Below are 26,282 nucleotides of genomic sequence, written 5' to 3' on the forward strand. Positions count from 1 at the left end.
GTTAAATTGGTAAATGAAGACTCTTATATTTGATATTAACATCAACATCATGACTTCATTGAATCTCACAAGAAAATTTTAGTTTGAAAGATTTTATCCTTTAAACATGTGGCACATATTAAAGTGAGACCAAGTCTTCCCTATAATTTGTATCTATCACAATTTCTTTCCTAATGAATAGCCTTTTTGAATAGAATATAGACTTTAGCATGCATGGTGGGGCCTATCTATCAAACTACTAGTCAAAACAACTCATGGGCAAGAATGATGTACCAACTAGATTAAGTATTCTCCATCTATTTGCATATCAAGAGTAATTTAGTAGTATCTTTCTTGTGTACCTCATTTCTAGACTTTCAATGGAGAGTTTTTTATCTTAAAATTTGACGTGGGTTTTCATACTAATCTTGGTTAAGATATGTGAATGCAAAGGTTGCATCGAAGAAGAGAAGTAGGCTAAGTCATCTTACAAATTTTCAAGTTCAAATTAGATGCATCAAACATGTGCAACATATTTGATATAACTAATATTTTACCAAGCAACTAAATACTTTATATATATATATATATATATATATATATATATATATATATATATATATAAATTTATTGATGATCAATGAATACCTACATGTATGGTATTGACACAGTTTGATAAATCTTTTAAAATAGTATTAGAATAACTTTGCTAAAAAAAGTAAAAATAAAAATAAAAATACATATATATATATATATATATATATATATATATATATATATATATATATATATAAATATACAAAATAAAAATTTAAAAAGAATATATATATATTAGTGGTCTCACAACTCATTAGCTACTCATAAGCTTTATATCATTTTCTTAAAGTCAAGTCATTTACAACTATTTCTATATAGCCTTCTCCATTGCGACAGCTGTACAATATATTAATTGATTGAAAAAATCATCATGTCTTTTTTGATAGGATAGTTTTTTTTTTTTTTATTCAAAGAACTTTCAAATTCTTTATGTTTAGTGGTCCTATAATTCCCTATTCATTGGTATTTCATATTACCAACCATTTTACAAATAAATTAATTTCACTCGGTAAATATACTTAACCACCAATGGTTTCCAATTTGTAGCACTCTTATAGATGTAGTTTGTTTTTAAATTTTATTTTTTAGAAGAATTGTAGGTAAAAATATTTTAGCTATATATGTTCAACAATTCTCTAAAAACAATTTATATAGATGGAATATGTTCATGGAAGTTCCAACTAATGAAATTTAAAACCAATGATGATTTAATGTATTTGTACTAAATCTTAGGGAGTGTGGACTAAAATTAGCCCTTTTACAAATATTTATAACTAGTATATTTGTAGTTGTGGTATTGGAAGTTGATCATTTTCTTAAAAGGTTTACCATTTAAGTTAGTTGAATATAAAGTTAGGTGAACTTTACCATTGTTAAATTGGTAAATGAAGACTCTTAGATTTGATACTAACATGTACATCATGACTTCATTGAATCTCTCACAAGGAAATTTTAGTTTGAAAGACTTCATCTTTTAAACATGTGGCACATATTAAAGTGAGACCAAGTCTTCCCTATAATTTGTATCTATCACAATTTCTTTCCCCATAAATAGCCTTTTTGAATAGAATTAATATAGACTTTAGCATGCATGGTGGGCCCTGTCAAACTATTAGTCAAGATAATTTGTAGGTAAGAACGATGGACCAACTATATTAAATACTCTTCATCTATTTGCATATCAAGAGCAACTTAATATTGTCTTTCTTTTGTACTTCATGTTTGAACTTTCAATGGAGAGTTTGTCATCTAAATATTTGATGTGGGTTTTTATACTACTCTTGGTTCAAATATGTGGATGCAAAGGTTGCATCGAAGAAGAGAAGATGGGTTTGCTTGAATTCAAGGCTTTTCTTAAATTGAATAATGAGCATGCAGATTTTCTTCTCTCTTCATGGATAGATAACAACACTAGTGAATGTTGTAATTGGGAGCGGGTTATTTGCAATCCCACCACAGGTCGAGTTAAGAAGCTTTTCCTCAATGATATATCGCGACAACAAAATTTCTTGGAAGACGATTGGTACAATTATGAAAATGTCAAATTCTGGTTACTAAATGTCTCCCTATTCCTTCCTTTTGAAGAACTTCACCATCTAAACTTGTCTGCAAACTCATTTCATGGGTTTATTGAGAATGAAGGTATGTTACCTCTCACCTTTAAAATTTCTTTTCACTTATACTCCAAACATTCTAAAGGAACTACTAGCATATGTTCTTAAAAGTGATCAGGTGGAGACCAAATGGTCACTAGTAACTATTGAATTTAATATAAGAACAATTACTAATTATTAAAATTTATAACGTAAATTAACATTTAAACAGAACAATAAAAAAATTATTATTTTAGAAAACTATAGATTACATTAGCCTTATATATATAAGCATACTTGTTATTTATGCCATCATTTCACACTCAACCCAATAAGTGGGATTCAACTAAGAGTGAGCAATTTCACAATTATTAATTAATAGGAACACTTAGGCTCCCATATCCTTATCCTTTTTGCTGAATTATCTTTCCTTATCTTCCATTCCTAAAAAGCTTGATTTCTATATTCCAAATTGATAGAGATTGGTTAAAGAAAGGTGATCACAAAATTTGACTATTGCTTTCAAATAAGGAATCACCATCTTCAAAATTTCACATTTACCAAAAAAAAAAAACCTAGCCTCGGGTAAGGTCCAAGCCTTATTGTTTTAAGCTGACGTCGGGTTGGTTAATAATGAACAGAGTAAATCCTAACCCATGACCATCTACGCATTTCCAAATTCCACCCATCCACAACCCATTAATATGACATTTTCAGGGACAAAATTTAATCAATTAAACCTATTAGATGGATTCTCCATACAATGTTAAAATGAATATAAAAACTTTAATTCAAAAAATAATTTCCTTTATTTAGTTAGGATTCAAATTATAGGGGCACAAAACATGAAAATTTTCATGTTTAAAATTCACAAAGATCAGAAAAGCTCTTTGAAGCTCTATAGACTTTTTTATTTCTAACATTTAAACACAAAAATCACCAAATTTAATTAGAGATTTGGATGCATATTCTTATATTAAAGACATGTAAGCTTACATATTTAAATATGAAGATCTCAACTTGTAATTACATGCTTCTAATTAAAGTGATATTACTCTATTTTACAGGATTTAAAGGGTTATCAAGTTTAAAGAAATTGGAGATCTTGGACATAAGTGGTAATGAGTTTGACAAAAGTGCCTTAAAATCTTTGGGCACAATAACATCACTCAAGACATTGGCTATTTGCAGCATGGGACTGAATGGATCTTTTTCCCTTCGAGGCATGTTATATGTCCACATTGTTTCTTTGAAATTAAGTAAAATATATTTCTAACTTTTAATGTTCCTTAGTTAATCTCTCTTTTGATTCATGTTTGTTGCAGAATTAGCTAGTTTGAGAAATTTGGAAGTGTTGGATCTAAGCTATAATGATTTGGAAAGCTTTCAACTATTGCAAGGTACTTCATTAACTTGCTAAAAAAACTTATGATATTTTGTTATTAAATTAAAGGTAAGATTAACAAACAATTTCTTCTCATTAGTTACTTTTCTTTGTAATATCATTAAATTTGATATAAAGTAGTCTAAATCATCCTTTCAATTTATAAGTTTTAATTAAAATGCATCAAGCATGCACAAGATGTTTAATATAACTAATATTTTCATAAGTAATTGAATTTTTTTTATGAATTAATTAACTTGATTATCAATAAATACTTACATGTATAAGATTAATATAGTTTCATAAGTATTTTAAAATTGTCTTACAACACACACACACACACACACACACACACACACACACACACACACACACACAAGGAAAATGAAAGGTATGTGATACCTTTATGCTATGTTTGGTTCCCAAAAAAATTGAAGGAAAATGAAAGGAGAAAAAAGTAGAGAGGAAAAGTAAAAGAAAAGAAAAAAAGTGAAGAAAAATATAAAATTGATTAAAGTAAATACATTATTTTTATATGTTACTTTAACTTGTTTCACTTATTTTAATTCTTCAATGTAAAGATGAAAGATTTGAAAATGCATAAGTTTCTAATTATTTTTTATTTTATTTTATAGTTTTTACAATACAACCAAACATAATAAAATCATTTTCTTTAATTTGTTTTTCTTTTCTTCATACTTTTCATGAACCCTTAAGTTATGTTTGGTTTGCAGAAAATATGAGGAACAGAAAATAGAAAAGAAAATTAGAAGGAAAGAAAAAGTGAAGTAAAATAAAAATAAATTTAAATTTAATAAATTATTTTTATATGCTACTTTAAACTTATTTCACTTATTTTAAATTATTTAAACTCATTTCCAATAAATAATAATGGAAATTGTAGAGAAGTTTGTGTTATTCAAGCTTTGCAATAACTTTTCAAGGTGAAGGAAAATATTCTTGCTGAAATTGAAAAAGGAAATACCTTCTTAAATAGCCTATTGACCGAAAACACATTACCCTAACATATACACACACCTTTATTATTTATACAATCATGTAATACTTAATCCAGTTAGTGGGATTCTAGTGGTTGTTTCTATCTTGGTTTCCAATATTTCTGATTGATAGTGTTCGATTAATGAAATATCCTAAATTTTGACCCCAATAAGGACCAATCCCTATTAAATGTAATTGGGTTGACCAAAGACTAAATGTTAGACCCAACTAATAAAATCCCATCTGTTTGTTGGAGTCTAAATAACCCAGCCTTAGGTAGGGCCCATGCCTTATTATTTTAAGATGTAGTTCAACTGGTTTAACACTAGATTGAGTAAAGCCCAACTTATGAGCATTTGTGCATTTCCATCCATCCACAACCTACTGGCATGGACAAATTTTGGTCAATTAAACCTATTATAACTGTATACAAAATTTTAAGTTCAAAAGATAATTTTTCTTATTTAGTTAGGATTCATATTAAAAAGACTCAAAGCACGAATTTTCATGTTTAAATTCACAAATACCACGAAAGCTCCTTCAAGCTCTATGGACCATTTTATTTGTAACATTATATTACTCTTAATTATCAAATTAACCAACAAATTCTTCTCATTACTTATTTTTCTTTTGTAATGTCATAAAATTTGATGTAAAGTAGTATTGGTCATCATTTCAACTTTCAGGTTCCAATTAGATGCATCAAGCATGTGCAACATATTTGATATAACTAATATTTTTATAAGTAATTGAATTTTTTTTTTCTATAAATCAATTAACTTGATTATCAATGAATACTTTCATACATGATATTGATGTAGTTTCATAAATATTTTAAAATAGTCATAGAAGTCTTTTATCTGATTCACTAGAAAGAAAAATAAACTATTCTAATGAAAATACTTGATGATTTGAAGTGATTGCTTTTGATTTTATTTGATTGCTACCATTATTAATTGTTAGAAATTGGCAACAAATACCCATTTTGCATCACTTCTATATGCATCGGGGGAATGAATTATATTTCATAGAGCTAACAAGGCAAAACTCAAACTTTTGGAATTATGGAAAAGGCTGCTAGAAAGCTAATTAACCATTTATATTATGATTAAGACTAGTTGGGTTAGAAATAATTCATATGGAGATTAAAACAAACTATGTAATTTAGTTTAGTAGCTTAGGTGCTATTGTAATGATTAATGATCTGCAACTTGAACACATCTACTAGTGCTTTCTAGTTGTATAGCTAAATTTATGTTACCACCTTGAACTACAGTACTTACATGAGAAGAAAGCTTTTCCTTAGTGATAATGCAAAAGAAATTAAGTATCAATTTTTGTTAAACTAACAAGTGATAGTTTAGATATGGTTTGAATACACTTCCTTTCTTCTATTTGTTTATTTTGAAAAAAAAAAAAACTCTTTAATGAAATATAAGAAATCTTATATGTATAAAAATTAAAGACTTAAACAAAAAAATTTGAAAATTTGAAAATTTTCAAAAAGTATTTTTAGTATAATAATTCTTATATTTTGTATAAAAGTTTTTGTTTAAAAAAATAGAAGTGTATCCAAATTACAAATTAATTGTTAAATTAAGAATGTTTCTCAAATCAAGAGATAATGAAAGTTGTAGAGAGTTTGCATTACTCAACCTTTGTAATTACTTTTTGAAGGTAAAAGAAAATACCTTCCTACATAACATACAATGGCAGGTTCTGGTTTGTAAGAAACTAATAAATGATTAAGAATATGAATAAGACTTCCTTTATAATAGATATGTAGAGAAGGATAGTGGATGATAGGAGGTGAAAATCTTGTAATAAAATATCAATATCGGTTATAAGATAATCAACATTTTCTCTATTTCTTGTACCTATGTGATTAAGAATCTTGTAGCTCCCTTATTGAAATATAATATAAAAATATAAATAAACTATTTAGAAGTGCATGTAGTTTTCAACATGAGGAAGTTCAAAAGCAAGTTAATTATGATAATTTTCTATAATCTATATTGAACACAAATTATTTTTACTAAAGGTTCAATCGTTCTATGAAGGTTAAAAGTTTGAATTGTTTACATATGCAAATGTGAAATTTGAAAGTTTATAATTTTTTATAATTTTCTTGTAGATTCAAAAAGCTTGTCCATATTCAAAAAGCTCGAGACCTTGAACCTCAATTACAACAAGTTCAAAAACACTAGCCTACAACAATTGAATATATTTACATCCCTTAAAAATCTTTTTCTAAGATGGAACAAGTTTGAAGGATTTTTTCCGATCCAAGGTATGTGTAATTATTATTATTATTTTTAATGATAAAATATTAGAATTGTCAACATCTTTTATCTTTTTTCCCCTCAATGGTGTTGCAGAATTATGCACTCTAGAAAACTTGGTGATGTTGGACCTAAGTGGGAATTTCTTTATTGGCATGCAAGGTAAATACAAAGTGAAGTTTTGGTTATATATATATATATATATATATCATGTAAGAACATAACTAAAATCAACATTCTTTGGCTATCAATTTGTGCATGACTATTATTTAGTTATTCTTCATAACATAATTGAAAGAATGTCTAGGTGTACAACATTTAAGAATTTACATGGCACAATGAAAAACATGGTAATCATTGTATGCAATAAAATTCTAATAGTTGAAAAAGAATTTTCTTGTAATTTTATGTTCATGTATAGTAATCAAAGAGAAAATCATGAAAATGTATATTAGTTAGACTTTATATATCAATAGACAAAAAAGAAAGAAAAAAAAGATTAGTTCCTTAACTTATCCTAAAATTTTCTAGATAACAAGGAGTTTTTTTATTTTGGGCTATAAGGTTTACAACCTGAAAAGTGAAGATGATTAATATTAGTAATATAATTTTGAAATATAAAAATTAATGAAATAATGTTCTCTATAACTATAACTGCAACTGCAACTATTAATAAAAGATAATAAAGGTACTTTAGACTTTGAATCCATGGTTAGGTTTGCAATTTTTTGATGATCAATAAAGCTACAACTTATGCTGCAAAAGGCTATACAAAATGTATTAGGAGCATTGCTAAGCTCATTTATCAATAAAAGAAATCCAGTAATACTTTGATTGGAAAAAACCTAGAATCATGTTTGATATATATAATAGGTGAAGAAACAAAATAACAATTCCATGGTATTAGTTAGTTTGATATCTCTTTTGTTATATGGAATAACTATTCCATTTTAAAATAATTATTTCATCTTATCGCTAGAACAAAAAACTTCAGGCGGTTATATGGCCTTTTGGGTTTCTTAAGAATTTAAGCATTTATGGGTCACCCATATATATATATATATGAAGAATAAAAAAAAATATATTCTATGGAGATAAGGGTAGACACCCATAAATGTACATATAATTATTTAAATAAAAATATCAATAAGAAACAATATACAACAAAATAGAAAATTTTAATCTTCCTAAATTTTAAAAATAAAAAAAAATGAAAGAAAAATAAAGAAGTAAAAAATAATAATAAAAAGGTCAAGAATACAAATAGAGAAGTAAACAAAATATAAAAAAATACATAAATTAAAATTAAAATTTTAAAAAAAATACATAGATTAATATGAACACTAAATGAGGTTTTTTAAGATAGACTTAGTTAGACTTGAACTAGATGGATATTAAAAAAAAAAAAATTCAAAGAAATAAAAACTAATTGGATGCTAAATATTGGATTAAAATAACCAAATGAATAAAGAGTAATTATTAATTTTTAACATTTTTTATTCCTTAGAATTATTATTTTGTGTATTAAATGTATTCTGAGTGTAGTGGTATAAAAAATGTAGTTAAGAATACTATGAAGAATAATAATGGTGATGATAAGGGTGACAACACTTAATACCTTTTATTGTACATTTAGAAAAAATGAGGTTCTTGATCTTTATGGAGATTATCATTACTCATCTGCAAGCATGTTGATAGTTGAAACTACTCAATTATCAAAAATTGAATTTCTAACCTTCAATTTTTCTCTCTCAAATGTATATGTAGGTGAGAAAGCACTAGGAAGATTATAAGGTCTCACATGTATATGAGTCATAGGATAAAAAATATAGAGACAATACTAGCATTTATTTGATCTAGTGGCAAATAGAGAAATATAACATAACCATAACCATAATGTTCTAACCTTATATATACCAAAACCATGTTTCCTTCATTCAATTTTGCAACTTTTTCTTTTCAAATTAGAATGTAACTCGTAGGATCCATTGCCCATCAAAATTTTGAATCGAATATTATAAGATATTTCACATTTCTACCAACTAAAGCATGAGCTTCAATGTTCTCATGCACTTTTGGCTCCTAAGTTAAAGAACTCTTTGAGGGTTAATGGAGTTTCTATGAGTAGCAAAGCATTATAATCACAAAGTCTTATCAGTGATATGCAATTTGACCAAGAACTTATTCCCAACTATTTTATGACTTTTATGACTTTTCTTGGCTACTTGTAGGCAAGCTAAAGAAATTTTCTGGTTTGTTCAAGTCTAAAAAGTGGTTTCAAGTTTAGGGCCAAGCTTGGGCTGCACCTAGGTCCTTGGGCCTTGTTCAGCTCCACGTTTAAACCAACCTTGAGTCCATCTTTGTAATTTTTCTCCCAATTCATTGATTTATATTAGGATTTTATAGAGCCTGTAAATTGACCAACTAAATAAAGTAGGTTCATAAACTTTTAGGTGAAAATTTTCTCTCTAATAAATGTTAATTCAAGAGTCTCCATAATCTTTTTATATTCATATTAATTGGTATTTAAACTGACCTTACTATATTAAAGTCAAATACCAAATAGTGAACACTATATCTGCTACTACCATTATGATGGTCACAAACATAGAATGCTCCTTTTTTGAGTCAATTGATGCTTATAAACAACAACTTTGTTTGAAAATAAAATACATCAAGTGATTGCATCAAGAGATTGATGTAATAATTGCATACTTGATCTTGATAATGCTAATATGAGTTGACTAAATAAATGAGTATTTACTTATAAGGTAGTCCATAGAACATTATTTGTGGAAATATTCATGCACCTCTACATATGTTCATGATAACTTAGGTTGATAAATTTAAGAAGAACAAATTCATAACCTTGGGCATAGTTAGTAAGAAATTTCACCATTAGAGTTTGGTATCATGATTCTAATTGTTCAAATTGTGTTAAAGGAGTATTTTAAATTGCATGTTAATTTGCTTCTAATAAATGGAGAGAAACCAATTCAAGAAGAGAATTGTACTCAAGCTATGTATAACATTCATGAAGATGTAGAAAATATTGATGAACTTACTTTTGAGCAAGTTGAAATCATAATTAAATAAAAGAACAAACCCAAGGGTTAAGATTGTCAAGTAAAACTTTAATTAAAATTTATTGATTTTTTAAATGCCTATTAGAGGAGCAATAGAAGTTCTAGATAGAAAGTAAGAACTTTTCTAAGGAATCACTTGTTAGATTTTAAGTGATCAATAAATATAATGTCCAATTTAAAACTTTTATAAAAGCAATGCTTCTAAAGAATAACTTGATTTGAATTTAAAGTTATTATTGATATTTGTTTATAATGGATGTAGTTAATCAATTGAACATAGTAAAAAACACATAAATTTTTCAAAATACCTTCTAGTTGTTGGGTATATTTAAGTGGTCATCCATATCTCATTATCTTTTCACTCACATACTAATCTCCTTATTGAGTATTTACCAATTACAAGTAGGTTGAAAGTTACTTGAATTTAAGTCACTAATCAATGTTAACTTGATAACAAATAAGTCTCTCTTTGAAACTTGTTTTACAAGATAGCGAAATGTAGTCGATCAATCATCAAAACAATGTTTAAGCATTAGGATTTAGTTGTTATTTTTTATTTTTTATTTTTTATGCTTAAACAAAGACAAAAATTATAAAAACTCCTTAAAAGTACATAGTAATTGAATTTAATTTATACATCAAACAAGAACAAACTAGTCTTGGATTTAAAATTCATCAAGTTTTGTAATTATAATTCCTAAAAATTTGTAAGACAACAAAATTATTGGACACTAGGTTATTGGGTGTGTATGACTAAGAGGTGAAGGAGGGTTCATCTTATACAAAGGATGATTTGATTAATTTTAAAGATTGGATAAACGATAATTGCATATTCAAGTAAAAATAACATTGCTAAAAAGGAAAATAAGTATTTTAGTCCTCAAACCTAAAATGGCTAAAAATTTTAATTAATACAATACAACTTCACCTACAAAAAAAAAAAAAAAACCTAAAACTTTTCAATAGCACAACTAAGTCCATTTATCAAAAGCTCTATGAACAACAACAACTATCAAATCACATAAATCATGTTGTTTTCGAAGTGCCCTTGATGTTTTAAAACTTAAGATATTACATAAAAATCAACCAAGAGTGTATGACATTATAAAAAACATATCCAAATCCATTGTCGAACTTAAACTAAATTCAACTTTATATGCATAGTCGCAAGTGGGTCTTTTTGTCTTTCAATTTGGGTCATATTCATATGTTAGTTTTTTACACGACAAGGGATTATCAAGGTGATAATTCATGCATATATATAGTATTACTAATATAAAAAAATATGGTAAATGCAATTTTTTTGTATTCACTCACCATTTGGCATATCAATAAGAAAAAAATATATAATAGGTGTTATCAATAATATTACTCATCACTAGAAATTATAATTTTTCATTTGTTGTCACTATTTATGCACCTTGGAAAGCTTGCTAGGTACAACAAATCAGCTCAATGAAGAAATTGATCAATTCCTTCATTTCTAAATAAATTTGCATATACACTAGAATAAAAACAACTTTTTAACTTAACAAGTTGACTGAGTCTCAGAACTTAGTAGGTTGAAGGCATAAACTTCCATCCAAACTCATTTACTAGCACCACATGTTGGAAAAATAAATAAAAATCAAAACACTTGAGTATAGTTGCAAACCAATCTAAATATAGAGTGAGATCTACCTTTCTTTGAAAGTTTAGAACAAATTTTTATTTTTATGATAAGACTATGCAGTACTTATCCCTCTCTTACAAGTCTATAATCAGTCCAAAGCATGGGATATTGCATAAATTCTTGAACTCAACTAGCCTTTAATCCATGTCTTTCAAGTAAATGTAAAACCTGGTGTACTTGTTCTTGATTCACATCCTTGTCACTATTATCATTACTTGTTCTTGAATATAGAACCTTATTGTCCATTAAAAAGCAGACCTATGTTCCTCCATGATTCAAGAGTATTATGTTTTGTTCATCATTAGTTGGTCTTGCTCTAAAGCTTCTTTTTTATGACTATCAATAACCAAACTTAGATACCAAAATTTATGCAATAGAGCATGTACTTTATATAGTCAAGAACTTATGAGTTTAGATTTTGTTATCTAGGTAAAAGAATAAATTGGTTTGTTAAAATAGCTAGCATTAGGTATCTATTCAATTCCTATCTTAGACAATAAAGATAGAAGTGATCAAATACATTCTTATTAAGAAACATTTGATACCAAAAGTGATGTAAGACAACATAGTTCCTCTATTCAATCAAGTTTAAGGCTTAGATGAACCTATGAATTTATATTAATTAATTGGGAAAGAGAATAAATAGGCTAAGTAGAAGTGATAGGATTGTAATAGCATTAAGTTAATGATCTTGTTTAGGTCTTCTACTAAATTAGAGAAGAAACAAACAAAAGTAATCAAATGTGTTAGTGATAATTATATCTGCTTAACATTGAGACAATAGTTGTACTAATGGTAATTATATTATTTCTTGAGAGTTTAAACAATATATATTGAAAACATTTTAAAAGGTTTAGCAACTACCAAGGTTATAATCAACTACGAGCTTTTTATTTTTAAAAATATGAAATATTAATATCTTTACTTTCTTTGATCTTCTTGTAGGTTTTAAAAGTTTGCCTAAGCTAAAAAGGCTGGAAATCTTAAACCTTGGTGATAATCTGTTCAACAAGACCATTATAAAACAGTTGAGTGGACTCACATCCCTTAAAACACTAGTTGTAAGCCACAACTATATTGAGGGACTTTTTCCTTCCCAAGGTATTGCTTATTCTTTTAATATCCTTAGTAACCACTCTACCATAATTTATTTTTTCAATTTTATTTTCTTTCTTGAACCATCTTACAGAATTATCTATTTTTGGAAACTTGATGACACTGGATTTAAGCGAGAATAGATTCAATGGCTCCCTATCAATCCAAGGTAAATTCTAATTAGAATTATCATTATATTTAGGACATATAATAACTCAATTAAATTGTTTTATCTATTATCATTACTTGGTTATTTGGATTTTCTTGATATTGTTTATCATTTTACATAGGAAAATGAAATTAAAAAATCAACCCATGCTTAGTGTTTAAGCATTGGGCTAGAAGTATATTTTTCTTCCCAATTTAATCAAAGAGAAAAGTCATAAATAACATAATTTAACTTATACCTTATATTGATTGAAGAGGTTAGACTACTTTTGGATTTAATGGTCAATATTTGTTGAAGGTAGGGTTTCCTAAATTTGATCAAAAGAACTTCAATTTAAATTACCATAACTACATAAAGTTGTGACTAGCATAATTAAACTCTTTTATTAATAGATGTTCATAGACTAGTAATACAATCCCACACACACAAATAATCAAAATTTGAAATTAGACTTCAAATAACTATGCAATATATGAAACTACAAAATGAATGGTAGGTCATAATTAATTAAATTCGTACTATATTCAATGTTGGTCAACACGTGTCAAGTAAAAGTTTTGGCCTAAGTGTAAGGGCTCACTTGCTCCTATATAGATGTTATTCACTTTGGGTCAAGGCCTACTTTAAAATATCTCTATACATTTATGAGAAGTCTACTAAATATAAAGTCGTAGAAACTTTTCTTCTTAGGTGATGTGGAATTTCACATTAGGACCAACATTTTATATATTTTGAAACATAATTTAATTAACATTTTAGAACTAATTATTAGTTATCCATTTATAATCCTAGAGGAAATTCCTTTTACCTATGCAAATTATATACCTCTAGTAATTACCTTTAATTTCTCATTTACAACTTCCTAAAATAATATGAAAAATGACAAAGTGTACAATATCTACCAATATGGGTGGAATATGCAATGAGACCCACAATGCTCAATATAGTACTAGTATCTATGTCATCTAATAGCAATGAAAGTACTAAGTAATAAAAACAATTGTTTTGGGCACTTTATGCAATTGGCCTTGTAAAAAAAAGAAATCTAAGGTAGTTGGACTCATTTACTAGTATTTTAACATATGACTAGAACCTATTGAATCATTTGCAATAGCACTTACTTTGGTCATGTCCAAATTTATTGCACATGGTGCAAAAAGGGGTGGTGCGAGAGGATGCTTTGTTTTCCCACTTATGGAAGTCTCAATCTTGCTAATATATTTTATGCCATGTTTATCATATACAAATTTAGCCTAAGTGTAAGGGCTCGCTTGCTCCTATATAGATGTTATTCATTTTGGGTCGAGGCCTACTTTAAAATATCTCTATACGTTTATGAGAAGTATACTAAATATAAAGTCGTAGAAACTTTTCTCCTTAGGTGATGTGGAATTTCACATTAGGACCAACATTTTATATATTTTGAAAACATAATTTAATTAACATTCTAGAACTAATTATTAGTTATCCATTTATAGTCCTTGAGGAAATTCCTTTTACCTATGAAAATTATATACCTCTAGTAATTACTTTTAATTTCTCATTTACAACTTCCTAAAATAATATGAAAAATGACAAGGTGTATAATATGAGCCAATATGGGTGGTATATGCAGTGAGACCCACAATGCTCAATATAATACTAGAATCTATGTCATCTAATAGCAATGAAAGTACTAAGGAACAATTTAACATATGTTTTGGGTACTTCATGAAATGGCCTTGTAAAAAAAGAAATATAAGGAAGTTGGACTCATTTACTAGCAATTTAACATATGACTAAAACCTATTGAAGAATTTGCAATAGCACTTACTTTGGTCATGTCCAAACTTATTGCACATGGTGCAAAAAGGGGTAGTGCTCGAGGATGCTTCCACATAAGAAAGACCCTACTTAACTGTTACAAAGGTTATTTTCCCACTTGTGGGAATGCTAACCTTGCTAATATATTATATGCCATGTTTATCATATACAAATTTTTCTTTACTAAATATTTCTTAATGATCTTAGACCTAAAATTAAATATTTCATTAGTATTGGTCATGTCGTTCCTCAAATTTTCAACTTTTAGAGTTAAATCTTTATTTTTATCATTGATAGTTTTATGTTTAGTCCTTAGAAACTTCACCTTATTAACAATATGTTCATTTAATATGTTGATATTTTTAATTTTCAAAGAATTATAGAGCTCATTAATTTTAATGTCTTTTTATTCACTTTTATGCTTTCAACCTTTGTTTTTAGTTTTCCTATAATAATGCATCATAGACCCCATGTACATCATTAAAATAAAACTCATTTTTTTCATTAGGATTCAATTAACCCAATGGATCATAATCAAAATTAGCTGCATATGAACAAAAGCAATAAGATTATCATTTTGTACATCTTTACTTTCATTTGAGTTCTTAGCCCTACAATCATCAAACATGGAATTACTCCAAGTCACCTACATAGCCTTCATACCTAATGTTTTTAAGGCAAGGACAATCAACAACCATGTGTCCCATTCCCCCAATGGTTCACTACAAAATCAAGGTACATATGTTATGCTTTCTTTGTTTCATAGAGATTAGAGAGGATAAATATTGTATATAAAAAAAAGTTGTCATAGTTAATGTAAGCTAAAACTAAAAAACTTGTTTTTTCAATTGTGTAAGCATGTTTTGTTCTTGATTAATATTTACAACATTCAAAGTTACTAATGTTTATAATTCACAGAGACCTCATTAACAAGAAGTAACAACTAATTGCAAGTAACCATGAAAAAAAATAAGGAGAAAAATAAAGGAAAATCAAGGAAAGTGGCAAATTTTTTCATCCCCATAAAAAATGCTAAGGAAGAAAAAGGTGAAGAAAGTTTAAAGAAAGTATATTTTTCAAAAATTGGATTTTCTTTCCCTTAAAGTTGGTATGGATAACCAAACAAGAAAATGATTTTGAAATTCTTTTTTGACCTTTTTTTGACATTCTTTTTTTTTCCCTACTCTATTTCCTTTCCCTCAAACTTTCTAGGTAGTAAACATTACCTAAGATAAATAGGGAAGAAAATATTTTATCATTTATTTATTTAGTATTTTTCTTACCTTTTTTGTATGTTATCCAAATATAAGCAAACTATTTTTCTTTATTTTTTTCTTTTCCTTGTTGCTTTTCAAGAATCAAGCATACTTTAAACTCTAATTAAGAGTTACATAGATTTACGAAGAAACAATGCAACTAGTAACAAAAAATTAAGGAAATTTAATTTTTGAGAGTAAGTATAATGAGATTGGTTTGTTTGATACAAAATTTGAATAAAAATTCTTTCAATGAAAATTCAAGGAAAGGAAAAAAAAAAACAACTTTATCTCTAGACTATAATACTAAATCACTTAAAAAAATATCCTAACATCGTTTATGTTCATCTTTCTTTTTATGGATTTGAAAAACCTAATAATTTGGAGAAAACTGATTCAAGGAAGAATAATTTTTAGAATAAAATATTATTATTTAAGAATATCATAAATATTATAGTCATTGTTGAATATGATAAATGATTAAAAAAAAAAGGTAGTTGGAAATTTAGATACTTTTATAAGTCAAATGCATTTTTCTAGTATGGTATGAAAAAAGGTAAAATGATAGGCTTTGATCATTTTTTAAGGTAGTTTGTTTAAATCATTTTAATTTATTTTGATTTAATAACAATAACTTTTATTACACTAGTTATTTTGATTTTCTTTTGATAGATTTTGCAAGCTTAAGCAATTTGGAGGTATTGGATTTGAGTGATAATTCATTTAGTGGGATCCTTCCATCGTCTATAAGATTGTTGTCTTCTCTCAAGTCTTTATCCCTGGCTAGAAATTACCTCAATGGTTCCTTACCAAATCAAGGTACATATATTGTGATTACAGGTTTTTCTGTTATCTTTTTTAATATCTTGTTTGTTCTTTATGCCAATTAAGTCATGCATGTCTATTAATTTTTGGTATTTAATGAAAAACATTATACTTAATTCATAAAGACCTCATCAACTGTAAGTAACAGCTAGTTGTAAGTTTGGGGGCATTGACAAGACGAGGAGATGATTGGTTACATGCCTTATTCTCTTTTGTAGGCTTCTGCCAATTGAATAAGCTTCAAGAATTAGATCTTTCTAACAACTTATTCCAAGGGATCCTTCCTCCATGTTTGAATAATTTGACATCTTTGAGGTTATTGGATCTCTCTTCCAACCTATTCTCCGGAAATCTTTCTTCCCCTCTGTTACCTAATCTCGCATCCCAGGAGTACATCGATCTCAGTTACAATCAGTTTGAGGGTTCATTCTCTTTCAGCTCTTTTGCTAATCACTCTAACCTTCAAGTGGTCAAACTTGGAAGGAATAACAACAAATTTGAGGTAGAAACTGAATATCCAGTTGGTTAGGTTCCCCTGTTTTAGTTGAAAGCTCTTGTGCTATCCAACTGTAAGCTCATCGGTGACCTTCCTGGTTTTCTTCGACACCAATTAAGATTAACTGTGGTTGATCTCTCCCATAATAACTTGACTGGAAGTTTCCCCATTTGGTTGCTTGAAAACAATACAAGACTAGGATCTCTAGTTCTGAGGAATAACTCTTTAATGGGTCAACTACTTCCCCTGAGACCTAATAGTCGTATCACTTTATTGGATATCTCGGACAACCGACTTGATGGGGAACTTCAACAAAATGTGGCCAATATGATTCCAAATATTGAGTTTCTAAATTTATCCAACAATTCTCCCCTTCATTTCATCCATATTTGGATCTACCTTTAAATCTCTATTGCATACAACCCATATATGATTCCCTCTAAATTTAGCCTTCATTTCTTGCTAAGAGGTTTTTAAAGCCAGCAATTTAATTTACTTTCATCCTCTAGATTGATGAGAACTCTTATATTTATCCAATGATAGGTAACATTTTGGCAAATGCTTTTATTTGATTTTTTTAATTGGTCTTAAAAAGAAGTGTTAATAAAGATCCACAATATAAAATAATAAATTACATCTCAATTGACCTCAAGATACTATTTACTTCTACTAACTCATTTTACATTCAATTGTTCTTACAAAGTCTATAATGGTAATTAACTATAGAATTCAAGTTTTAATTATGCAAAAAATATATAAAGGTTTTTAAAATTAATAGAAAAAGAGATTCTGATAAATAATAAGTAGATTGAAACATTTATTTCTAGAAGTAGAGAAAGATGGAGGATCATAAAAGTTGAAAAAAGAATAATTTGGAAGTCATAAAATTTTGGAAAAAGAATAATTCATAGAGACCTCATTAACAACAAGTAACAACTAATTGTAAGTAACCATGAAAAAAGTAAGGAGAAAAATGAGGAAAAGGCAAGGAAAGTGGCAAATTTTTTCATCCCCATAAAAAATGATAAGGAAGAAAAAGGTGAAGAAAGTTTAAAGAAAGTATATTTTTCAAAAATTGAATTTTCTTTCCCTTAAAGTTGGTATGGACAACCAAACAAGAAAATGATTTTTAAATTCTTTTTTGACCTTTTTCTATCATTCTTTTTTTTTCCCTACTCTATTTCATTTCCCTCAAACTTTTTAGGTAGTAAACATTACCTAAGATAAATGGGGAAGAAAATATTTTATCATTTATTTATTTAGTATTTTTCTTACCTTTTTTGTATTTTATCCAAATATAAGAAAACTATTTTTCTTTATTTTTTCTTTTCCTTGTTGCTTTTCAAGAATCAAGCATACTTTAAACTCTAATTAAGAGTTACATGGATTTACAGAGAAACAATGCAACTGGTAACAAAAAATTAAGGAAATTTAATTTTTGAGAGTAAGTATAATGAGATTGGTTTGTTTGATACAAAATTTGAATAAAAAATCTTTCAATGAAAATTCAAGGAAAGGAAAAAAAAAACAAATTTATCTCTAGACTATAATACTAAATAACTTAAAAAAACTCCTAACATCGTTTATGTTCATCTTTCTTTTTATGGATTTGAAAAACCCAATAATTTGGAGAAAACTGATTCAAGGAAGAATAATTTTTAGAATAAAAGATTATTATTTAAGAAGATCATAAATATTATAGTCATTGTTGAATATGATAAATGATTAAAAAAAAAAAAGGTAGTTGGAAATTTAGATACTTTTATAAGACAAATGAATTTTTCTAGTATGGTATGAAAAAAGGTAAAATGATAGGCTTTGATCATTTTTTAAGGTAGTTTGTTTAAATCATTTTAATTTATTTTGATTTAATAACAATAACTTTTATTACACTAGTTATTTTGATTTTCTTTTGATAGATTTTGCAAGCTTAAGCAATTTGGAGCTATTGGATTTGAGTTATAATTCATTTAGTGGGATCGTTCCATCGTCTATAAGATTGTTGTCTTCTCTCAAGTCTTTATCTCTGGCTGGAAATCACCTCAATGGTTCCTTAGCAAATCAAGGTACATATATTGTGATTACAGGTTTTTCAGTTTTCTTTTTTAATATCTTGTTTGCTCTTTATGCCAATTAAGTCATGCATGTCTATTAATTTTTGGTATTTAATAAAAAACTTTATTCTTAATTCATAAAGACCTCATCAACTGTAAGTAACAGCTAGTTGTAAGTTTGGGGGCATTGACAAGACGAGGAGATGATTGGTTACATGTTTTATTCTCTTTTGTAAGCTTCTGCCAATTGAATAAGCTTCAAGAGTTAGATCTTTCTTACAACTTATTCCAAGGGATCCTTCCTCCATGTTTGAATAATTTGACATCTTTGAGGTTATTGGATCTCTCTTCCAACCTATTCTCCGAAAATCTTTCTTCCCCTCTGTTACCTAATCTCACATCCCTGGAGTACATCAATCTCAATTACAATCATTTTGAGGGTTCATTCTCTTTCAGCTCTTTTGCTAATCACTCCAACCTTCAAGTGGTCAAACTTGGAAGGAATAACAACAAATTTGAGGTAGAAACTAAATATCCAATTGGTTGGGTTCCCCTGTTTCAGTTGAAGGCTCTTTTGCTATCCAACTGCAAGCTCACCGGCGACATTATGATTTTCTTCAATACCAATTCAAATTAGTGGTGGTCGATCTATCCCATAATAACTTGATAGGAAGGTTCCCCAATTGGTTGCTTGAAAACAACACGAAATAAGAAATTCTACTCCTAAGGAATAACTCTTTAATGGGTTAACTACTTCCTCTGAGACCTAATACACGTAGTAGATCATTGGATATCTCACTCAATCAGTTGAATGGACAACTTCAAGAAAATGTGGCCCATATGATTCCAAACATTATGTTTGTAAATTTATCCAACAATGGTTTTAAAGGTATTCTCCCATGCTCAATAGCCGAAATGAGTTTCTTAGAGTCGTTGGATTTGTCTGCTAATAGTTTCTCAGGGAAAGTACCAAAGCAATTGCTTGCGGCAAAATATTTGTAGCTTCTGAAATTATCAAATAATAAATTTCATGGTGAAATATTTTCAAGGGACTTTAACTTGACTCAGTTAGGGTTTTTGCATTTGGACAATAATCAGTTCAGGGGAACACTGTTAAATGTAATCTCCAGAATCTCTAGGTTGTGGGTGTTGGATGTGAGCAACAACATGTCAAGTGAAATTCCAAGCTGGATAGGTAACATGACCGATTTGACTACACTGGTGTTGGGCAACAATAGTTTTAAAGGCAAATTACCACCTGAGATTTCTCAATTGTCAGGGATGATATTTCTTGACGTTTCTCAAAACGCTCAAAAGCATAGAGTATTTAGAGCATCTACATTTGCAAGGGAACATGTTTACAAGATTGATACCCAGAGATTTTCTCAATTCCTCATATCTATTGACTTTGGATATCAGAGACAACAAGTTATTTGGAAGTATTCCCAATTCAATCTCTAGACTTTTAGAGCTAAGAGGAAACCTTTTAAGTGGTTTCATTCCATATCGGCTTTGTCATTTGACTAAAATAAGCTTCATGGATCTTTCAAACAACAATTTTTCTGGGTCAATTCCCAGATGCTTTGGTCATATCGGATTTGGAGATTTCAAAACTGAGCACAATGTGAATATACCGATGTTGGATTCGTATTGAGAAAGCAATCCTTCTATATATACGGGTTACTTAATAAAATATTTATTTTTCTCTACTGAACTCCCTGATGAAGTAGATGAAGTTGAGTTTGTTACCAAGAATAGGTATAGCTCCTACAGAGTAGATAAAAATATTTGTTAGGAATTTAGATATTTTTATAGGAAAGTATACAAGTATTCTGATTTATAAAAACAATGCAATTCTTTAGTTTGGTATAAAAAAATGAAACGATAGGTATTGGTAATTTTTTTTAAAGTAACAAACGTTTTATTTTATTTGTATTTAAGAACAATGTCTTTTCTTATACTAGTTATTTTAATTTTCTTTTGACAGATTTTGCAAGCTTAAGCAATTTGGAAATACTAGATTTGAGTTATAATTCCTTAAGTGGGATTATTCCATCATCTATAAGATTGATGTCTCATCTCAAGTCTTTATCCCTGGCCGGAAATCACCTCAATGGTTCTTTACAAAATCAAGGTACATATGTTATGATTTGTTTGTTTCATATAGATTAGAAAATATGAATATTGTAAAAAAAAGAAAAAAGTTGTAGTTAATGTAAGCTAGAAATAAGTATCTTGCCTTATAAATTATATAAGCATGTGTTTGTTCCGAATGAATCTTTACAACATTTAGAGTTACCAATGTTTAAAATTCATAAAGACCTCATTAACAGTGAGTAACAACTAATTGTAAGTAATTGTGGAAAAAGTAAGGAAAACAAAATGAGGGAAAAGCAAGGAATTAGGAAATTATTTTGTTCCCATTAAAAAATGCTAAGGAAGAAAAAGTTTAAAAAAAGTGTATTTTTTAAAAATTTATTTCTCTTTCCATTAATTTTGCTATGGACAACCAAACAAGAAAATTATTTAATAATTCTTTTTTTTTTCATTCTCTCTTTTTTTTTTTTCCCTACTCTATTTCTTTTCCCTCAAACTTTCTTGATAGTAAACACAACCTAAGATAAATGGGGAAGAAAATTTTTAGTATTTTTTATTTATTTTTTTAGAATGTTTTCTTACTTTTTAGTATTTTATGCAAATATAAGAAAAAAAAATTCTTTTTTTTTCTTGCTCATTTTTAGACATGAATCACACTTTAAAAGAAAATTAATTTTTAATTAGGAGTTAAGATAAATTTAAGGAGAAACAATGAATCACAAATAACAAAAAATTAAGGAAATTGAATTTTTGAAAGTAAGTTTAATCAAATTGCTTCATTTGATACAAAATTTGAATAAAAATTCTTTCAATGAAAATTCAAGGAAAAAACATTTTTATCTCTAGATTATAATACTAAATCATGTAAAAAATCTCCTAACATCATTTATATTCATATTTCTTTTTATAGATTTGAAAAATTCAACAATTTGGAAATAACTTATTCAATGAAGAATAATTTTTAGATTTAAAGATTATTATTTAAGAAGATCATAAATATTACCATCATTGTTGATGTCTAAGAAGATCATATTCAACAATTTTTTTAATATGTTGGTTTTTATGGTAGTTAATTGATGTCTTGTAATTTTTAATATTTAATGAAAAAAATTATTTTAATTCATCTAGAGTTCTTAATTCATGAAGACCTCATTAATGTAATGGTGAGTAATAGCTGGCTGTAAGTTTGGAGTCAAAGACATGTCAAGGAGATGATTAGTTACATGTCTTATTCTCTTTTGTAGGTTTCTGCCAATTGAATAAGCTTCAAGAGTTAGATCTTTCTTACAACTTATTCCAAGGGATCCTTCCTCCATGTTTGAATAATTTGACATCTTTGAGGTTATTGGCTCTCTCTTCCAACCTATTCTCCGGAAATCTTTCTTTCCCTCTGTTACCTAATCTCACATCCCTGGAGTACATCGATCTCGGTTACAATCAGTTTGAGGGTTCATTCTCTTTCAGCTCTTTTGCTAATCACTCCAAGCTTCAAGTGGTCATACTTGGAAGGGATAACAACAAATTTGAGGAAGTTGGAAGGGATAACAACAAATTTGAGGTAGAAACTAAATATCCAGTTGGTTGGGTTCCCCTGTTTCAGTTGAAGGCTTTCTCTCTATCCAACTGTAAGCTCACCGGTGACCTTCCTGGTTTTCTTCAATACCAATTCAGGTTAGTGGAGGTTGATCTCTCACATAATAACTTGACAGGAAGTTTCCCCAATTGGTTGCTTGAAAACAATACGAGACTAAAATCTCTAGTCCTGAGGAATAACTCTTTAATGGGTCAACTACTTCCCTTGGGACCTAATACCCGTATCTATTTATTGGATATCTCACACAATCAATTGGATGGACAACTTCAAGAAAATGTGGCCCATATGATTCCAAATATTATGTTTCTAAATTTATCAAACAATGGTTTTGAAGGTATTCTCCCATCCTCAATAGCTAAACTAAGAGCCTTATTGATTTTGGATTTGTCTACCAATAATTTCTCTGGAGAAGTACCAAAGCAATTGCTTGCAGCAAAAGATTTGGAGATTCTGAAATTATCAAATAATAAATTTCATGGTGAAATATTTTCAAGGGACTTTAACTTGACTTGGTTGGAGTATTTGTATTTGGGCAATAATCAGTTCACGGGAACTCTGTCAAATGTAATCTGCAGAAGCTCTTGGTTGAGGGTGTTGGATGTGAGCAACAACTACATGTCAGGTGAAATTCCAAGCTGGATAGGTAACATGACCGATTTGACTACACTGGTGTTGGGCAACAATAATTTTAAAGGCAAATTACCACCTGAGATTTCTCAATTGCAACGGATGGAGTTTCTTGACGTTTCTCAAAATGCTCTTTCAGGATCTCTTCCTTCTTTGAAGAGCATGGAGTATTTAGAGCATCTACATTTGCAAGGGAACATGTTTACAGGATTAATACCCAGAGATTTTCTCAATTCCTCAAATCTATTGACTTTGGATATTAGAGAAAATAGGTTATTTGGAAGTATTCCCAATTCAATCTCTGCACTTTTGAAGCTAAGGATTCTTTTGCTGGGAGGAAACCTTTTAAGTGGTTTTATTCCAAATCATCTTTGTCATTTGACTGAAATAAGCTTGATGGATCTTTCAAACAACTCTTTTTCAGGGCCAATTCCCAGATGCTTTGGCCATATCCGATTTGGGGAGATGAAAAAGGAGGACAATGTGTTTGGACAGTTCATTGAATATGGGTATGGAATGGATTCTTATATTGCATATGCAGGTTACTTGCTGGAATATTGGGGGCGCTCAAGTATAGTATATAATGAAAAAGATGAAGTTGAGTTTGTCACCAAGAACAGGCGTGACTCCTACAAAGGTGGCATCCTTGAATTCATGTCTGGATTGGACTTATCATGCAACAACTTGACAAGTGAAATACCTCATGAGCTTGGTATGCTAAGTTGGATTCGTGCATTGAACTTGTCTCACAATCAATTGAATGGCTCCATTCCAAAGAGTTTCTCCAATCTTTCTCAAATAGAGAGCTTAGACCTTTCTTATAATAAACTGGGTGGAGAAATTCCTCTAGAGCTAGTTGAACTCAATTTTTTAGCGGTGTTTAGTGTGGCTTACAACAACATCTCTGGTAGAGTTCCAGATACCAAAGCACAATTTGCAACATTTGATGAAAGCAGCTATGAAGGTAATCCTTTCCTTTGTGGGGAACTATTAAAGAGGAAATGCAACACAAGTATTGAGTCACCATGCGCACCATCACAGTCTTTTGAAAGTGAGGCAAAATGGTATGATATCAATCATGTTGTTTTCTTTACAAGTTTTACTACTTCATATATCATGATCTTGTTAGGATTTGTTACCATCCTTTACATCAATCCTTATTGGCGTCATAGATGGTTCAATTTTATTGAGGAATGTATATATTCCTACTATTATTTTGTTTTTGATAGTTTTTCCAAGTTATCAGCATATTTGTATAATTAGATACTTTTAATTGGATGATGTTTGCATAATTAACTACTATTTGTTTCCACGAGATAGAAAGAAATGGGATGTATAATTGCTATGAGCTGAAACTTATGTACTTTGCTCAAATTTTGACATCTTTTCATTTTATTTTCAAGTTCCGTTATTTTTTGTTTAATTCAAGATTTAACCATATTCTATTGCTCTTATAAAAACAAATTCAATTTTTTAGGAACTTTTAGCATTAAAATAATTTCTTAGTCAGATTTTAAAAAATAAAAAAGAAAGAAAATAATAAATAATTGAAAAAACAATTCAAGGAAGTAATAAATTATTATAATATTATCTTAGAATTGTTTGGCATAGTATGAGAATTCAAAAATAATCTTTCAATTTGTTAGAAATGTTTATTTATTTATTATAGCAATGATTGAAATATCAATCACAAAGTAATGTTTTCTTTTCTTTTGTAGGGCACTAACACTTTTTCTTCTATTGTAATAATTGATAAATATATTGCACAATTATTTGTTTTAAAAAGGGGAGGGATGACAAACATAATAGCATGTGAAATATTTTTAAAACTGTGATGGGAAATAAACCATCTAATTAGGGTGCAATATTATTCATTTTAATTTATATGAATTTACTTATTTTTATTTGCATCATATTTTGAACTATTTTATGAAATTAAGGGGGATTAAAACATCATGAATTTCTTAGTTTAATTTATATTTTTAATAATAAAGCATGAAATATTTTTTTAAAAAAATCATGAATTTCTTTAATTTCTTAGGAAACCAATATATAAAAAAAGTTGAATATATTATTATTTTATGTCCTAAATTTCTAAATTTGTTCATCACGTATTTATTTTTATATTAAATTTATTATCAATAATTATTTATTATATATTATTATTTTATGTTTAAAAATATTCATAAATAATTAAAATTAATAAATATAAAAAATGAAATATTAAAAAATTAAATTAAAAAGATTTCATCAAGCGAACATATTTTGATTAAAAAAAAAAGAGTAAAAAAGAAGATGGGGATATTATAGAGGTGGGGAAAAAGATAAAAGAAAAATCATGTGGTATAATAATTGCCACGTGTTAAAGTTATTTTCTTTAAAAATTAATTATAGTAATGATGAACTCATTTGTCTTATCAAAGTAAATAAAAATAAATAAATAAAAGAAAAAAAGAAAAAGAAAAAAAGTGGTAGTTGGCGGGAGGTTAGAGAGGAGGGTTTGAAGGTAAATTTGGAATATTGATTATTTTCACTAAGTAGATATTTTGAAAGTTATTTTCCCTTAAACCCATATTGTTTGAAAATAAAAAATCAAAGTTTAAAAAAATACAATTTTTTTGAAATGATGTATGATTTCATCATTCCCCTGATAGATTATTTATTCCTTTAAACTT

The 26,282-nt window shown here is 28.1% G+C and overlaps 2 protein-coding genes across 2 annotated transcripts; both read left to right on the plus strand.

Annotated features, from left to right (window-relative positions):
- The first annotated feature begins 1,803 nt into the window (after nt 1–1,803).
- Nucleotides 1,804–20,917, plus strand: LOC117921755 (receptor-like protein 15). Its single transcript, XM_034839716.1, has 8 exons — nt 1,804–2,217; nt 3,236–3,286; nt 3,494–3,568; nt 6,686–6,841; nt 6,930–6,995; nt 16,587–16,733; nt 19,155–19,301; nt 20,868–20,917. The coding sequence occupies exons 1-8, from the start codon at nt 1,809–1,811 to the stop codon at nt 20,915–20,917; spliced, it is 1,101 nt and encodes a 366-aa protein (XP_034695607.1). The 5' UTR covers nt 1,804–1,808.
- Nucleotides 20,918–21,288: 371 nt separating this feature from the next.
- On the plus strand, nt 21,289–24,945 carry LOC117922640 (receptor-like protein 1). The gene is made up of 2 exons (XM_034840815.1): nt 21,289–21,423; nt 22,631–24,945. Exons 1-2 carry the CDS (start codon nt 21,360–21,362, stop codon nt 24,868–24,870), a joined length of 2,304 nt encoding a protein of 767 aa, XP_034696706.1. The 5' UTR covers nt 21,289–21,359; the 3' UTR covers nt 24,871–24,945.
- Nucleotides 24,946–26,282: the final 1,337 nt, after the last annotated feature.

Source organism: Vitis riparia, chromosome 9, assembly GCF_004353265.1.
Source record: "Vitis riparia cultivar Riparia Gloire de Montpellier isolate 1030 chromosome 9, EGFV_Vit.rip_1.0, whole genome shotgun sequence".
Lineage (NCBI taxonomy): Eukaryota > Viridiplantae > Streptophyta > Magnoliopsida > Vitales > Vitaceae > Vitis > Vitis riparia.